The following is an 18,709-nucleotide window of genomic DNA, read 5'->3' as shown; positions in this document are numbered from 1 at the left end:
CTTCCTTATGGCTGTTGCCTTCCCTCTGCATAGTTCTGTGTTTAGGGGTGGTCTTCCATGAAGATTGTGCGGTTCTCCGTACAGGTTTTACGTTCCAGCAGACACGCGGTTTCTACCTTGAACTTACACCAGAATATTGTTCTTCCGATTCTGCCTTCTTCTGCGAATTCCCAGGACTGGGATGATCTTGCTTTGCTAGTTGTGCTGAGCTCTGCAGATTTCCTTGGACACTTCTTTGGTATGCCGCACTGTTCTTTATGACACAGGTACACATGGTTGGCCAGCTACTCAGCAGACCCTTGTGCGTTGGATCCGCTTGGTCATCACTCAACCCTGTTCTGGTGCGGGGCGACCGCCACCGGACCAGGTGCCAGCACCTTCCACTAGGACGGTGGCGATCTTATGGGCAGTGCAACAGGGGACTTCAGCCAGCACAGTTCCATCCTGCTGCTAACTGGTCTCCTATCCACAAGTTTGCTAATTTTTACAGTTTAAAGTGTTTTGCCTCCGGCAGCACCCACTTTGGGCGTACAGTTCTCCCGTCAGGCAGCCTGAGCGTTCCCTCCCTTGGGAGCAGCTTTTGAACGTCCCACTGTCCAATGTTCCCCACCCTTGCTGCAAGAGAAAATACGATTTTTGGTCAACTTACCGTTGAATCGTTTTCTCTTTAGCAGGCTGGGGAACAATGAGATCCCTCCCTCATGCTCAGTCGTGTGAAGTTTTGGTTCTTGACAGTTTTTTTCCCTACTGGTTTGTTTGGTCATTCTAACAGTTTCATGGGGTTCCTGCTACTCCTCTCCAGACTCTTTTAAAGCAGTACTGGTATTCTGGGACTGCAGGGGTAGAAGTGGGGGGGGAGGGGGGGTGTGGAGGAGTTTAATCTTTAAATCTACAGTCTCATTAAGTGCCAGCACCAGCCCTAACCTACAGTGTTCCCCACCCTGCTATAGAGAAAAGAATTTAACGGTAAGTTGAGGAAAAACTTATTTTCATAGCATTATCTCCAGGAGATAGGTTGTCAAGCTCCTCTTTAATCCTGGCTGTAACTCCAGTTCCTCCTCCACTGATCCTTATGGCGCTTGTCACTATCCGTTCAATAACAAGAAGCAATGCATCACTGGCTGGGGTCACTTGCACGAGTGTTATGGACATGCTCTGCTATTGATGCTCTACTTTCCTAAATACTATGACAAATCAGGGGCAAGTTATTTGAAGAAAAAATTAAAAATACAATAAATATAATGATCATAGCCAGTAACTAAATATGGACAGACCTGCCAGCATATATTGCAACATCATTCATTTCTGATTTAACCAAACCTGTTCACATAAAGACGATTATGATGCAAGACCACTTAGGAGGTGTCCACATACATCTTGCTTCCTTGCGCGTTAAACAGCCCTTCTGGTCGCCCCATGCAGAGGCGTGATTCAGTAGCGCTGAGCGTCTTTTCATGCATCCTATTACCTTCAAATGCGCCTCATTCACAAAGCAAAGCAAATAGGACCCACTAGCAGCTTCTGACGATTAAAATATGCGGCATGCCTATATACTGTGTGCGACAGCCGCTGACACTGTACCGTAGCATTTCGCATGCAGATGCATCCACAGTTGCACATAGAATATAAGCATGTCGCATATGATTTTAATCAGTATGAGATGCTTGGGTTTCCTATTCGCATCACTTTGCGCACGCTTTATGTTTAACGCGACTTGTAGTGTACGGAAGTAAGATGTATGTGGACACATCTGTACAGTGGCAATGGTTTAAACAAATGATGGCAAAATGTAATCGGCTGGCGGTACACTTGGACGGATCTCGGTAACAACAACAACACACCTTGCTGAGCCTTCTCCACATTGTAATTGGCATCCTGTAGCAGTTTGGCAATCACCGACTCAATATCCTCTCCCACATAGCCAGCTTGAGTCAGAGTGGTGCAGTCACATATAGCGAAGGGGACATCCAGGCATTTTGCTAGTGTCTGTGCAAGAAGAGTTTTACCTGTGGGACAGAAAAAGCAAAAAAATGTAAAAAGGAAAGGAAAGACCAAGTGTGGACAGCTATGTTGTTATTTGCACAGTGACAATACTGCTCTCAAGGAAACTACAAACCAATAAAAACAAAAAAAAACAATTTACATCACTTATTATAGGTTCTGAATGATTGCTATAATGGGATCATGGACACTACCACTCAAGTCTATGGGCCTGATTCAGAGCCGGATGCTCTGACCAGGCCCATAGCGGACTCGCTCTGAATCAGGGCCCTCTTCCATTAAAAAGGAGCGTCCTCCTGGACGCTCGTATAGCTGTGGGTCACCACCCACAGCATATACAAGCGTCCAAAAATATGGTCGCGATGGTCTTGACCATCGCGACCATCGGACTTGTGACGGAGACCCTGCGGTAGGGTCTCCCTGCCACAAGCCCTGGAGTGATTTTGGATCTATCACTCCCACTGACATCACTAGTGATGTCAGTGGGGCCGGCTTCAGACGGTAGGCGTTCCCATGGGAACGTCTCCGTCTGGCAGGCACGCCCCCGGCACGCCCACCAAAGGGGGCGTGCTGTCAGTCACCATCGACAGCACGCCCCCTTTGGAGCAAGACCCGGAGCGACAGCTTGGCTGTCGCAGTCCGGGTCTCACGCATGCGCACGACGGAGCTCCCTCCGTCGTGCGCATGCGCAGTGGGGAACATCGACCCACTTGCGAGCGTACTGCCGCTTGCGAGTGGGTCTGAATGACCCCCTATGTTTGCAGTCACTAGACGGGACATGAAGATTATGTTCATCCTGCTCAGCATGAAACAAATAAAAGTTTAGCGTTAAAGCTAAAACCAGTTTATTACTTTGACAATAGCTATATTTAAAAAACATTCTTGTATTAAAATGAAACTCCAGTCTACATCTGGTGTTTGCCTATAGTATGGCTAAAACAAAAGTTAGCCCCACCAGAAAGACCCAACTGCTAGAAAGGTTACATTTTCAACAGGATTAAGATTTATCGGAGGTTCAAAAATGTATTTTGAAGGTAAATACCATCACCTATGTTACTGAAATAAGAGGGTTTCTTACCGGAGCCTGTTGGGCCTAGCAGCAGGATGTTGCTTTTCTCTAGTTTGATGTCGTCGTGATTGGAATCTAGCACATCCCCTCCTCGCCTCTCCTGGGGCATGTGCTGGTTCACCTGATGTTGCATAGAAGCTGCTCCAAGGGCGTTGGCGTGTTGACTGATCCCAGCAATTTGAAGCAGCTCTGATGAGAGAATAGCGTCCGGTTAAAAAGGTATTTTATTATCCCCATCTTAATGTGTCAAAAAAAGAAAAAACCCTGACAAAATCGGCGGGTTTAACACTGGAACACAAACCAGAGGTTATACACACGACTATTGCCAATAGGCTTTATATTCACATATGTATGTAGATAGATCTGTTACCCAACGTATACATGCACAATGTGAGGGTGGAACATGCAGGGTGCTTAGCATGGGAAGAGCTGGCAGACACATTGATAGCATGATAAGGGTCACATTTGTCCAAAGACTGTAACAAACACATCCACCATAAAAAAATTTCACACTTCTACTTAAGTACAGCGGTTCCAAGAATTTGGATGAAAATGAATCAGAAGTGAAAAGGGTCACAATGAGATCACACTCCTTGCGGCTCAAATTAGCCGACTGCTCTAGTTTTGAGGGATACGCCACAGAGGCTGCTCCAGTAAAATCTACATAAATTTCTGGCTGCAATCACACAACTTAAAACACACAATCTGATGAGAGACGTGGAACCACAATGCTCAGCCAGACCAGTGCTGTAAGATTGTGCTCGGAGGAGAGGGAACTTACTTGTGATTCTGTCATCCTCCCATCTTCTGATCTCTAACTCTATAGAAAAGGGATTGAAACAGTGAATGAAGCGATCATAAACCGGCTTAGAAGAGAAAAATAAGAAGCTGCTATATGTAGGAGCAGTGGTCCTATTCTGTGCAAGGGTAGACTACTATTCAGTTTCGAACTTGTTCCCAATACCAGAAAAATTGGTACCACTCAGATGATCCTAAAGTTCAGATTACATCAAACATCTATTTTTATATATATTCAAAACTGGGTGTGCAAGATATATATTTTCACTACTGGAGTATAAAGTGTACCTTTCACTTATAAGTTGAGGTGACAGCTATTTAGTGTCTTGAACTAATAATCAGCATATCAATTCTTAGATGAACTACCAGTAGCACAGAGGCAGAGAGATGTCTTATGCCCCAAGGATATCACTGATCGCAATAAGATGTTTTTCTAATGGTGCCACCAATGTAGGCAAGCATCAGGCACACGTTAAAGGAGGGACAGACAATACTAGCCCTTGTACAACTTAACCGCAAATTACACTTTTAATAATTGACTTTCCAGGATATCTGCACACAGCAAAGCCCAGTCGTGCCAGTATGATGGGAAGGTCAGAGGTAGAAAGCATGCACAAAGAGCAAAGGCAGAGGTTAATCAGTACACAAAGCAAGCAGCGAAGAGTGCAAACAGGACCATGCATACACCACGTCATTCACAGGGTCACACAAGAGGAAGGTGGGGGGTGAATGACAAAAGCAAAGCCAACATTGGAAGTAATTGATACAATGACAAAATACATTTACAATGCATGAAAGAGACAGCCAGCGTGTAGTCTGACGTGTCATCAGTACATAAAGCTTTGCAACTACTGCAAGAAATTCCAAAAGTATAGAAGGCAAGTAAAATAAAGAGGTTTTGTACTTACAGTTACAACAATGTCTAAGCATATGGTGGACTACAAACTAAAAACATCCATCTCCTGTCTATAACTGTCTGCTCCCACCATCCATCAGCATGCCACCAGCCAAGACAGGCAAATCTAATGGGAACAGCAAAAAGTCTCTTGGGAGGGATGCTGGGTCCCTCTAGTACAGTGATTCCCAACCTCGGTCCTCAAGGCACACTAACAGTCCTGGTTTTAGTGATATCCATGATTGTGCACAGATGGTTAAATCAGTATAACTGAGGTACTAATTAAGTCACTTGTGCTCAAGTATGGCTATCCCTAAAACCTGGACTGTTAGTGTGTCTTGAGGACCGTGGTTGGGAACCCCTGGTCTAGTATGAAGAAATGGATTTTACAGTAACTTTTCTTAATTCAGCATCAGGGAAATTAATCTGCCAGCCAGATGATGAGAGCCAAGAGTCAGACTAGAGCCGATATGCCAAACAGAGTATATACCTTCCCAACTGCAGGCTTAACCTATCTAGATTCAAACAGAGCAGAAAAAGTGCTCTTTTGTAAATGTGATACAGAATAAAGAATCTACTCGTAGAAACAGAAAACTGCCCCAAATACAGCTTGTGCAAAGTAGTTTCCAGCACCATCTCCTAACTGATGAGGAAACTGAATACTACCTTGGCTAGGAACAGGATAGACTGTCATAGTGAAAGACTAGAAAGTAACAATTTAGTGACAATTGAGATCCCCTTGTGCATCTCTTTATTCAAAACAGAATGGGAATTGTTATTTTTTATTTACAATGTGCCAGAATCCACAAATGTGCCATAAATCCTATAACCACCATGCCAACAGACCTTGCAAGAGAAAATATATACCCTGACCAGTGCAGCAATCAGCTTCCATTTAAGGAACAAGGTTTACAAAAGAGAAATCACCAAACACATACACACACACACACACACACACACACACACACACACACACCCCCCCCCCATTAAAAACACATTCACAAACAGAGTTGCAAGGCCTCAATGAAAAAAATAGTGATAAAATAAATACAACATGGAGCGGGGCAAAGAATATTTGTGGAATTTGGCAAGAAAAGATCTGAGCAGGTCAGAGGTCTCCACAGTCCATCAATTCTGTGGTCCAAGTTGTCCGATAACCAATATCTAGTTAGACACTACAGGACCAATAGGATTGCTTTCATTCTCCCCTCACGAGGACACAAGGATGGAGGGAAATGGTTGGTGACCAGTAAACACAAAAAGGTAACTGGAGGCCACCAAAGTGTCCACTAACATTCTTCAGCTTCAGCATCCTCATCCTATTTATGATCAGCTTAAACAGGATGTGAGAAGAGGCCCTCCTGTAGGTTCCCCAAAAATCCATCAGCTATTGGGGGGAAAAAAAAGAAAGAAAAAAAAGTCTAGTTATTACAAGCCTGCTGCCTATGATAGAGTCTGGCAACTATAGAAGACTGCCACCCATTGTCTAAGCCTGGGATATGAACCTTTCGAAATAGTCTACCTATTGGACTACACCCAGGACAGAATCCATAACGTGCATTTGGTGATTTATAAATAAACTGCCATGATTTGTCCATTCGCACCCACAAAAAGTGCCCCCCTCAAATGGATAGTTTATGCTGGAATGGTGCAAAAAAAAAAAAAAACCCATAAAGCTCTATGGCTTAATCAGGAGGAGAGATTTTGCAGAGATGGAATATTAATATGGTGCCCTAATTCAGTAGGTTGGTATCCATGACAACGGCTACCAAACACCAAAGTCAAAGGATCAACCCATGAGACACATCCCCAGCCCCACACCTAACTAGAGAAAATGGACAAAGTCAAAGAGGCTATGAGAGCTGAAAGACTTATCCAAGTGCCTGAGTAGCCATTTGTAGGATTCTGTAGTGAAATTTGGCAATCAGGACCACCTCTACTGTGGACGCCGCACTTCAAAATAATGTACAGAGGCTTTTGGTGGGGGGAGAATCAGAAAAAAAGGGAAGTCATCTTCCTCTGTAGACAGTGTGTCTCTTAAGCTTTGACGAAGTGCATTCTTTTGGACCAGATCATAGATGCTCCAGAAGGATCATGGTTAGTTGCAGGAGTCAGATCGGTCTCTGTTGATCATCCACTCCTGACATAGTTCTAGACATGTCAGCACCAGATATAACAATTGTGAATTAAGTCACAAGATCCTCCTCCTAGCTGCGTTGTCTGATCTGAGTGCAGAAAAAGCTGTTCAACCATGACCAAGTCTTACAGATCCTGCATTTGGCATCAATGTTCAGCAATTTAGACAAAGGTCACAGGTATCCTATCAAAAATATCCACAGGTGTTCTTGCTACACCTGGAAGACCTTGGAAAGCTATGGTAAGGTGGCTCTACTGTGTCTGAGATACGGTTGTCATCTGCGGGCAAGCAAGGTAGAGGAAAGTCTCTTAAATTATGAGATCCCCTTTAGTCATCCAAAGTATACCTAACGGTCTAGCTGCCAAGTACCCATCAGGACCCACTGTCAAACATGGAGCGCATTACCCGCCTCAGCTACAACATGGTCAGTGACCTGTTAGCACCAAACCACTCACCTGGCATGGGGTGAAAAACGAATGCCCAGTAAGGAGTGAGCCCAGCCAGGCTATGCCATATATTCTCCTATGCATTGCTTTCTGGTCCTAAGAATTGGGTTAAAACTTGTGTTAGATGTAGCAGCAAAGAGGGATCCCATGGTGGCATGCTGATGGTGGGATCACATCTGGAATTCTGCCGCCCTACTCCTAATGTCAAGCAGAGAGTCCCTGCACTTCCCTTACAGAGATGGATTTTTTAATACCATTTTCAATGAATAGAGAGACAAGAGATGCAATTCTTAAGTCACCCTGTATTGTAGATATGTACACTGCATACAGAATTGTTACAAATAACAGGATCGCACCCACCTCTCTGAGTTGATGAGGCCGGTTTCTCTAGATCTGCTTGGTGTTTGACGTGAATTGGGATGTTACTATATATCCGCTTGTAATGATTGTACACCGCAACAGCAAGCACCTTTTTAGCAAATGACTGGCCCACAACATACTTGTCGAGGTAGTTATAGATCTGAAAGAGAATCACAGTATTCAGTGAAACAGAATTAATGCAATAACTGTACTGCATGCCTCAGTAATGCCACTTAGCTGCAATAAGGATTCTGGCCACAAAACAGCTCCCTAAACTGAGTGCAGGTAACAGGTGCACCTTACATATGTGGAGTACTTGGACATGACTTATAATTCAGTAAGAGAAGGGAATCGCAAATTTACCAAGGGATTGGGGGCCTGATTCAGAGCCGGACGCAATTAGCGCTCGCTCGCCCAGAAAATAGGGGTGGCTATTCAAATGAACCGTTCGCTCTTTGCGGTCTGTTCACGCCTCTAGGTCTGAACGAGCGACCCAAAACTTGCGGTTGTTTTTTGGAAACATACGCCCCCTGGCCGCTCGCATCCTACGTCATGTCCGCTATTTATTAGATTAATCGAGTACATCGACCAGCGTATGAACTGCTCGCTATTCTTGTGGTTGGTTTTTGCTACCACAATCTTGCGAGCAGTTATGGCTATAAAATAACCCAGTGACGTGCTCAATGACGCTGCTGTTTTAATTATGCACACCCATAAAACACCCGTTTTGACCTTTAAGCACGCCTGCGTTCGGATGTCCACTTCCCGTTTTCAAGCACCTTCCCCTGTTACCACCCACATACGCCTCTTTCTGTCACTCAAATTATCAGGCATTCGCTATTTTGCGAGCACATGAATTTCGACCGCACTGACTGGTTCGCACATGCGTATAACGATCCGTACGCATGCGCAGTTGGGCAAACATCGCTCGGAGCGAACGAGCGGCCGCTTACGAGCGGCTCTGAATCAGGCCCTGGGTCTCTTCCACTGAGAACAGTGATGACAGCGCAAGTGAATTAAGTAAAGTAGCTTAACAAGCAAATAAACTTTAGGTAGTTGGGATAAGAAAACAAAAATGTACTATTCAGTTAACGGGTTGGGTATAAAAGTCGCCATTTAAAATCCTGACCCAGGGTGCCCAACAGATCAAAATTCAGATGCCGGCTGGTAAGTATACTTAACCATCCCCCCCCCCCCCCCCCCCCCACTGGTGCCTAACACTAACCGCCCTTTTCGGCACCCCCAACCCAGCCCTGCGCGGCGAACTGCTCGTGAAGTCCTGGTTACCTACGTTCACTATGCCAGGCGTCTGTATTTAGATGCCTATATTTAGTGCCATGCCAGGTTTTCTGGGTCAGGACTCTGAAGGTCGGCATTTCAACTGCCCTCATCCTGACTACATCACTCAGTCAAAATATCATAGTGTATCTACTAATTGTCGGAACAAGTCACCACTGCCATAAAGATACAATACTTGGCAGCAAAATTTGGTACATGCTTCTCAGATAATGATAGAGTAGCTCTCATATGGGCGATTGTTACAGAAGAAATATCCCGCTCGCTATGCCGACACAGGCAGAAAAACATTTTGGCAATGAGGGTTCATGCACCTTTTTAGGGGGTGGAGGAGGTTTCTGTTGAAATGCTAGTTTCACAGCTTCAGCAGCAGTTTCTGGTTCCCGGTTTATAGATTTCTTTGAATCTGCCCCTGACAGCACAACAAAAAAGTGGTGGCATGTCCCACACTTCACAAAACGGGTAGAGGCTGCAGTGAGAAGATGGGTAAAGTGATTCAGAGAAAAACAGGTCTAAATGATCAACGTGTGCCTGGGTTAGTACAAATCACGGCTGTGGCCGCAGGGTAGAGGTAACCAGAACTTACAGATGAAGGTATGTACGTGGGTGCACAAGTCTCCGCACTTTGGGCAGTGGAGCTGATTTCCTCCTTTACCTGAACTCCTAGAGGTTTTCTTGCCGCCTCCTTCACTCACTGTCTCCTGTCCATAAAAACGCACAAACATGAATAAAACAATCAATACAAGAACGGAGCTCCAGTAATAAATAAACGTTCCTTCTAAATTTGGTAGAAGGATTTTGCGGCTCTCAATATTACCGTGTTTCCGTCACCAGATCCATCTTTGCTGGCTCCGTCTTTGGAGGCAAAATACACAGTCGCTTCGGAGAAAGTCCTAAATGGAATTTTCCTTAGAACGTGAACTTCGAGAGTTCCAGGTCTTCTAAAAACAGACAGATGCCCCCGACTGCACACAGCACCTAAGGTGAAGAGGACAACAGCAAAAAATGTAGTGAGCAAGGACTTCTCCCATCCCCAAGTGTATTGCTGTTAATGTAGTGGCAAACGCAGGATTTCTAGAGGGGGGTTTCCAAATGCTTGATTTTAGAGTGATTGTGGCCAGTCCAAGGAAGAGGGCATAATTACCACTTATCCAGCTTTAATATGCATCATACAAAGTGTATTGTGTGTCGTAATTCCAGCATATACAGGACCAGAGATCATAGTAAGCCATTAGATGCGGCAGTAGGGCCATCCTGCCTGAGCTGAATGTATTTATTTTAGATGTGGGCACCATTCCAGAGTATTAGAGTAAGTCCGGGAGTAGCAGAATAACCTAGCACTGCCCTGGACATATATGTACATATTGGGCTCTATAGCAGCACATCCCTAACAGTGCATGTTTTCCAGATCTCCTAGTTGATGCACAGGTTATTTATTAATAGCTGATACATGTAAAAAGAACCACACTAATTATTTCATTTGTGATACTGAGAACAACATGTAGCACTTGTAAAATTCTATTATATTGTGGTCATGGTGTGGGCTGGGGAGGGGGGTTTCCAGGCAGACGGAACCCCCCCCCCCCTGCGTTTGCCTTTGTAATGTCTACACACAGTGAAGGCAGACATTTGTGTTACAAGCCTAGAGGTAGTTCAGCAATTCATGTATTTGGCAACAGTTCTGATGATGAAATTGATATCAGAGAATATGAAGAACCTGAAACATGAAAGAAGTCTGGTCTGCATAGAATATGCCTGATACCCACACAAGCATTAATTTAATACCTTTTACCAACATCTTTAATGTTCACAAAAAGCATGTAAATGGGTCTAAAAACAAATAAAACCCAGGGTTTGCATTTTTACTAGCACTTGGGTTGTTGGGAGTTTATTTTTTAAAAATGTATCTTTTGTGCAGTCAGTTGGAAAGCCCACAGGGGGCCACCAAAAACTAACAAGTGTTTCTTAAAGAGAACACAGGTGTAGTGCGGGGTGAAATCACCTGCGGCCCCATTTCCATCAAGGCAGATGAGTTTGCAAAGCAAGATCGCAGCGTTTGAGAAGGAGCAGACGTTTAAATAGGTTTGGCGGGGTGGGAGTGGAGTTACCAGGGCTTTAACTGCCAAAGAAAGCGTAGCGCACATCAGTTTTGCAGAAGATTAATTAGTTTTCTTCTTTTTGCAGAATGAGATTTAAAAAGGAGAGAGGGATGGAGAAAACACTTTATTAAGGGGTGTACTTTAGCAGAGAAGCACATTTCCAGGGGCAAATAACTTCTCATCCATATTTAATAAACACAACCCCGATAACCCCTCACCAACTCATTTCAGTAATAATTTAGGCTAAATACAGTAGTATTTTCATTAAAATAAATAAAAAGTTATTGGAAAAAGATAGCTCTAAAATTACTTCTATTAGCAATGTGGAAAACATCACAGGAATTTCTGATCACGAACGCAGATAGTCATAGGTATATAATCATAAGTTACATATGGGAAAATAACTTGAAATACAAATTGGAACATTTACTATTCCGGCCAGTGGAAATATGAGCGAGCCATTTGCAAGGCATGTAATGCACAGTACACATTTTACATGAAAGTAATGGGTGGGCTGGGCCTTGAACTATACTATGCACGAGGATCGCAGATTGCTGCAAATGCCCACTGCAATAAATATTAGTAGTGAAGAAATAAAATAAATCTTATCTAGAGGAAGAAAAACATAGCAAGTAATCTGGCAAAATATTTTTCAGAACTACTTTTCAGAAACATTGGTAATAAGGATTAATATTGTCTTCAAATACTGGATTTAGTTATTATTTAAGTAGCTTTTGAAATATTTAATAGCTGTGCCAGATATCAGGTCTTCTCTAGTCATCTAATTTTCATCACCATCTAAAGATGGCCATACACTGCACGATATATGTGCATATATCGTGCATGATATAGGTGCTATATCGTGCCGTGTATGGGCACGATATCGTACCTGATATCATGCTGCGCGCTCCCGTGGGGTCGTACATCGTATCCCCAGGTCTTCCTACAAAACCATCTGACCTGGGATACGATGTACGATCCCATTCAAATGGTGGAGGGGGGAGCCGGCATATCGTGCGGTCTGCGGGGACCGCACGAATGCCGGCAGTGACAGCACGATCCGTCTGCTGACGGATCGGCAGTTGCACTACATGGTGCAACGCACAGTGTACGGCCAGCATTAAATAGCAATAAGATTTATATAAAAACAGCAAAGATTATACAATCCAAAAATCCAGGCTTTGAGCAGTAATGGGGGGTGGGGGGAAAACTAAAAAGTAGACCGTACATTTTTCTCCTGAGGACTGGTAAACAGTTTTTGCAGTTTTAGGTGGGCATTTGAAGAATTTTCTCATTGCTTTAAGTGTGAATAAGGTCATTTTAATGGCAGCCTTTTGTTGTAGTTTTGGTCCAATGTGAACCTGTCTTGTTACATTTATCCAACAATATCATCTCTACACAACTCTTCCCTACTGCAGAATAGCTGCCACCTCCCAGGATGGGTACAATTACAAAAATAACATCAGGAGAATACTGTATTCTCCGGGCTTTACTGTCTGAAAGACTTCTAAAAGCCGCCAAGTTGGAATCCACAGAAGACAGCATGGTGGCCCAAACAAGTGCCTCCATCATGTGAATTATTAAAGAGTGGGATTCTAGTTTGTGACTGTTACCTAACAGCAGGTTAGGCATTTTTTTGTGACCACTGTACTGGTCCTATCTGATGGCACTATATGGCACCTGACAGGTCAGCTACTGCAGGCCGACCAGGTGGGTGCTACCCTCAAAATATACAATGGGCCAAATGTAATAGGTTAGAGTTTAGAATATGTGAGAATTTAGCAGTAAACTCTCACATTTTTTAAACTTGCCCAATGTAATAGAGTCTGAGAACATGCAAACTCGCATGTTTTTAAACTCCAAAAACAATGATTTAAACTCTCATCCAGATATTTTCCCATTTTGAAAATAAAACTCGACCAATGTGAGAGCTTACTGCTAAACTCTCACATTTTCTAAACTCCCACCCTATTACATTTGGCCCAATACATTTGCATGTGTTGTTGCGTTGAGATCTGGCAGAGATTTTAAATTAACATAATTCCAAGGTAGGGTTAACACCAGATTTCTATATATGGAGAACAGGTTTTATATACCGTATATACTCAAGTATAAGCAGAGTTTTTCAGCACATTTTTTGTGCTGAAAAAGCCCCCCCTCGGCTTATACTCCAGTGATGCTCCTGGACCAGGGCCGGTTACGCAGCTGGGAAGGGCACCACATATTGGAGGGCACCTCACTCAGTTGTGTACCATGCGGGCCGCGGTGCAGACTGTGTCTCTGTGACACAGCTGCACCACGTGTGTAGCGCTGACCAGACAGAGTTCGGTCAGCACTACACAGTGCCAAACACACAGCCACCGGTGCCAGCAGCTGTGTGTTTGCTGTAATTAGCAGCCGATGAGAGTCTGTCAACCATCTTCCGGCTCCCGCAGTGGGTAATGGGAGAGACGTCACGATGTCCTGACGTCTCTCCCATAATGCAAAGCAGCCGGAGGAGCCGGTAGCAGCGTCGGGACCAGGACCGGGGTTTCAGGTAAGTGTTTTTTTTTTTTTTAATTACGTCTCTCTACTGGGGGAGCTACTACTGGGGGCACTACCAGGGGGGATATTACTATTGGGGGCACTACCAGTGGGGAGATTACTACCAGTAGCTGCTGCATTTCCCACCCTAGGCTTATACTCGAGTCAATAGGTTTTCCCAGTTTTTTGTGGTAAAATTAGGTACCTCGGCTTATATTCGGGTCGACTTATACTCAAGTATATGCGGTAAATAAAACTTAATAGGCTACAGTTTAGTTTAACTAAGTGGATCTCCAAAATATTTTAGAGTACTCTGATGTATTTTTTTCTTTTCTATCAAACTTACGAATACTTGGAGATGCTACAAAGATTTTTTTAACCAGAAAATAATAGAAATTAATGTTTTCATGATGTAAGTAAGAACACATTTTGTGTTTTGATTACAGATCCAATATAAACCTAGGTATTGCAGAGCTGGAGAGTATTATTATAGTTTATTTATATGGTGCCGCAAGTGCTCTGCAGCACCTTACAAAGTACATAACCAAAAAAGTGACTTACAGAACAATACAATGCAGAACAAGGACATTGATAATATACATTGCTACATTAGCGACCCATAACACCCAAATAAGCAACAGAGCATAAGCAACTGATACCCCTTTTACACCAAAATCCCAGGTCAGACCCTGGAATTTGAACACTGGTCAATCCCGGGTTGAACTCTGCTTCAGACCCAGTTTACACTGTAACTCGACCCGGGTTATTCCACAGTTTGCCCAATTTACACTGAACCCGGGTAATCCCTGCTTTTCTCTATAGAAGTCATTAAAAAGGGTCTGTTTTAAGGTGGGACAAAGATGGTCACATAAAGCAACAAAAGAGGGGTGGGGACTGCTTACAGCATTGCTACAGGCTGCTTTTCTGGCTGTGTATCAGCCTGCATTTGTGGCTGCTGGTCAGGCTGTGGGGCAGGCTGCAGTTCTGGCTATGGCAGGCTGTGTGCCTGCCTGCTTTTGTGGCTGCTGGTCAGGCTGCTGTGGTGCAGGAGAGTGATGGCTTCATGTGCGTCTCTCTCTCTGCAGGGCACTGACAAAGTACATCATCTGCTGGTGCCCCAGAAGCTCCAATAAGAATCTTTTGGAGCTAGCCGAGTCAAATAATCCAGGTAGCACCAGTTTACACTGCCTCATGACCCGGGAACAACCCGTTTTCAACCCTGCTCTCAACCAGAGTAAGATTGTCCGGTAAATCGACCCGGGTTTTTTTGTTGGGAGCCGTTCACACAGAGCCTCAACCCGGATCGACCTGGCAATAACCCGGGTTATTTGTTTGGTGTAAAAGGGGTATTAGTGTTAGGTGGCTTACTGGGGAGTAAGAAGTAGATGAAAATAAAGGAGAAGCACAAGAGGGTAGAGGGCCCTGCTCACAAGAGCTTACATTCTAAAGGGGAGGGGCAGACAGGCATGACACAGATGGGGTAGACGGGGAGGAGGGAGCATGTAGCAGAAAGTTAGGATGAGAGCTGGAAGGCATTGATGAAGTAGTGGGTCTTGAGAGCCTGTTTGAAGGACTGTAGAGAGTCTGATGAGAAGAGGGAAGAGAGTTCCAAAGGTGGGGAGCAGCACGGGCAAAGTCTTGGAGGCGGGAGTGGGAGGAAGCAATCAGTTGGCATGAGAGGCGGTGTGCATTTGTTGAACAAAGAAGGCAGACAGGAGAGTGAAGGGAGATTAGATCAGAGATGTAAATGGGAGAGAAGTGTGTGTGAACTTTGTAAGAGTGTGAGCACCTTGAATTGGGTTCTGAAGGGGAGCCAGTGGAGGGCTTGTAGGAGAGGGGAGGCAAATGTAGAGTGTTTGGAGAGAAAGATGAGATGAGCAGCAGCATTGAGGACAGACTGGAGAGGAGAGAAATGGGAGTTGGGGAGGTCAGATAGGAGGAGGTTACAGCAGTCCAATCTGGAGATGACCAGTGAGTGTATTAGGGTCTTAGTAGCATCCTGGGTGAAAAAGGGTCTAATCCTGGAAATATTTTTGAGATGGAAACGATAGGACTGTGAGAGGGTCTGAATATGTGGTTTGAAGGAGAGGGAGGAGTCCAGGATAACTACAAGACAGCACACTTTGGGGCTAGAGGATATAGTTGTGCCAACAATTGATAAAGAAATTGTGGGAAGTGGGCTTATGTGGGAGGGTGGGAAGATAATCATCTCAGTCTTAGACATATTGAGTTTAAGAAATCGCTGGGACACCCAGGAAGATATAGCAGAGAGACGAGTGAGGAGAGAGAGGGAGAGGAAAGGTAGATCCGAGTATCATCAGCATAGAGATAATAATAGAGGTCAAAAGAGCTGATGAGCACCCCTCAAGAGGATGTATAGAGGGAGAATAGGAGTGGTCCAAGAACAGAACCTTGGGGAACACCTACTGTAAGAGAATATGTGTGGGGGGGAAATCAGTCAGAGGTAGGAGGACAGCCAGGAGAGGGCAGTGTCACGTAGACCAAGGGAGTGAGGGATTTGCAGCAGGAGAGTGTGGTCCACAGTGTCGAAAGCAGCAGAGAGGTCAAGGAGAAAGCAGAGAGTAGTGGCCCTTGGATTTGGCAGCAAGGAGGTTGTTGCTGTATTTTGTGAAGGCAGTTTCAGTGGAGTGGAGAGAACGGAAGCCAGACTGAAAAGGGTCAAGGAGGGAGTGGGAGGAAAGAAGTGTGGTGAGGCGGTTGTAGACAATAGGCTCAAGGAGTTTGGATGCAAAAGGGAGGAGATGGGTCTGTTGTTGGCAAGAGTGTTGGGATTTTAAGAATGGGGGAAACAAGGGCGTGTTTGAATGCAGAAGGGACAATGCCAGATATGAGGGAAGAGATTGAGGAGGAGGGCAAGATGGGAACAGGCGCGAGGACAGAGGTAGCGGTGGAGACGTGAAGGGATAGGGTCAAGGGGGGAGGACTGGATAAGGGCCATGACTTCCTCTCCAGATACAGGGGAGAAGGATGTCAGTGTAGGTAAAATGGAAGGGATGATCCGGGAAAAGAGGTGTAGTGCTGGGGGACTGGTGAGATATGTCGTCCCGACTTATGGATTCAATTTTAGATGTAAAGTAGATAGCAAAGTCAAGGGCAGAGAGCAAGGAGGGAAGGCAAGGAGGGAGTTCAGGGTGGTGAAGAGACGCTGGGGATTTGAGGACTGAGAGGTTTAACGGTTCTCGCTTTTACCTTAGAACCCACCAAACACCACCTGCCAACAAGCACATTAAACAGTGTGCTATTTTCAGTGGATATATCTTTACTCAAGATAAGCCCCTCCAATAGGCCAGCTCATTCGGTAGTTCCCTCTATCTCCTAATGTTGCATTTCTTATGTGTAAGTTTCCTTACCCAGCAGGTCTAGAATATGACACAATGGGAAGATGCCATACACACAGCAGTATACAATAGCTGCAATTACTGAGAGACTGTCGGAAGACAGGTTCACTCTATAAAAGTATAACATTAACAGTTGTAAACTAGAAGTGCAAATAGAAAACATTTTGTAAACCTCTGAAAAGTATATATTTTCTAATTGACCAACTTTATAGACAAAATATATTCCTTTCTGCTTACATACGATACCATCTTGTAAGCAAAATGTGTCATACATTGTTTAACTCATGTTATTTTTTTTATTTCATTAGTATAACATTATTTTATTAAAGGTGCGTACACACGGTACGACATAAATGGACGATATGAATGATAACGACATTATCGTTCATATCGTGCATTTTTCAGCCACCAACGACCTGCGATGAGCGAGCACATATGGTCTATATCAACCATCTCACGTGCATGCAGGCCAACCTGGTCGTTATCGTCCAGCACACCCAGGAGTTCAAACAACGATATCGTTGTTGATCATCCCGTGTGTACCCACCATTAGTCATGAACATACACTACCAAAACAAAAACATAAACAAAGTAAAAAAAGCATCAGGAGATAAAAATAAGTTAATTTGAAGCCAATATATAGTGCTTGGATCAAATGTACAAAGGATAACAATATTCTGCATGCTGCTCCTCAGAGTGAAAAACAATAAGAGAAGACTTCAGGGACTTTCAGCACAAACTTGTCCTGGCACATTAACTGATGCCAATGTAACAAAGACAAAATCAGTACATCTTGGTTTCACAACCTTCCCATCGATTACCACTTTACATAGGCAAGAACAGCTGTCTGCAAATGTTTCCATGTACCCCATAATTCATGCAAGTTTTAAATCAAATAACCCCCTAAATGTATAAGTATCTGGGTCTTTTAATCAAATAACTCAGAGATCTGTAAGAATGCTTTAGTAGCCCATAACTCAAGTATACGTTTTAGGGCCCACCAACTCTCAACCCGCGCACAGAGACCCCCGGCTCTCGCCACCCACACAGGGACCCCCGACTCTCTGCTGCATCCCAACCACTTTGTGCACCTTGACCTGACAGCTCTCAATCCCCCCCCCTCCTCACCCTGACAGCTCTCCCTCTGCACCCTGACCTGACAGCCCACTCCACATCTCTCCCCTCACCCTGACGGCTCTCACTGGACCCTGGGCAACACCATGGTGACTATAGAAGAGACAAAAACCCAGAGAAGCGGCCATCTCTGCCCCGCTCATGAGAAGCGCTGACCTCTATGTAGGGAGCTACTGATGAGAATCCTGGCGGCGCAGGAACAACTGGGAGCGGACATGGTGCCGCCGAGACGCCGGGCCAAGGGGGTGGATTGGACGGGGCGGCGGGATGACGGTGGGGGGGGGGGGGGAAAGAGTGTGCTGTGCCCAAGAGAACCCAGCCGGTGTCGTGTGAGCCCAGGAGCCGAGTATGTTGTCAGCCTCTCAGCCAATCAAAGCTCAGCTCCAGAAGAGGTGACGATGACGTGCCGCTATCACGCCCTCTTTACGTCATCACGTCGCGGCTTCCCGACCAGCGTGCGTTCCACAGACTCCGATTGCCCAATAGTGAATGGGAGACAGAATCTCCGCCATCTTACTCCCGCCAATGACAAATACCAACTGCCTCTAACGCAGCCAGTGGGGAACTTAGCCCAACATGCCGGCCCCCTCCG

At 44.8% G+C, this 18,709-nt stretch overlaps 1 protein-coding gene across 2 annotated transcripts in view; it reads right to left on the bottom strand.

Moving 5' to 3' along the window:
• CLPX (caseinolytic mitochondrial matrix peptidase chaperone subunit X) overlaps positions 1-18,498 on the bottom strand; it is a 32,959-nt gene extending 14,461 nt beyond the window's left edge. Inside the window, exons 1-8 of one of the 2 annotated variants that reach the window (XM_088452723.1) lie at positions 18,274-18,497; positions 9,820-9,980; positions 9,589-9,703; positions 9,317-9,471; positions 7,707-7,866; positions 3,852-3,890; positions 3,080-3,259; positions 1,842-2,006 (exon numbers count right to left, since the gene is read on the bottom strand). In XM_088452723.1, the coding sequence (XP_088308849.1) occupies positions 1,842-2,006; positions 3,080-3,259; positions 3,852-3,890; positions 7,707-7,866; positions 9,317-9,471; positions 9,589-9,703; positions 9,820-9,980; positions 18,274-18,334 (1,036 nt within the window). In that variant the 5' untranslated portion in view covers positions 18,335-18,497. Of the gene's footprint in view, positions 1-1,841; positions 2,007-3,079; positions 3,260-3,851; positions 3,891-7,706; positions 7,867-9,316; positions 9,472-9,588; positions 9,704-9,819; positions 9,981-18,273 lie in introns of both variants that reach the window. The other variant, XM_088452724.1, reaches the window with a different exon arrangement.
• Positions 18,499-18,709: the final 211 nt, after the last annotated feature.

The sequence above is a fragment of the Taudactylus pleione genome, unplaced genomic scaffold, assembly GCF_031769625.1.
Source record: "Taudactylus pleione unplaced genomic scaffold, aTauple2 ptg000556l, whole genome shotgun sequence".
Classification (NCBI taxonomy): domain Eukaryota; kingdom Metazoa; phylum Chordata; class Amphibia; order Anura; family Myobatrachidae; genus Taudactylus; species Taudactylus pleione.
The sequence above is the reverse complement of the archived record's forward strand: the minus strand, read 5'-3'. Positions and strand labels throughout refer to the sequence as shown.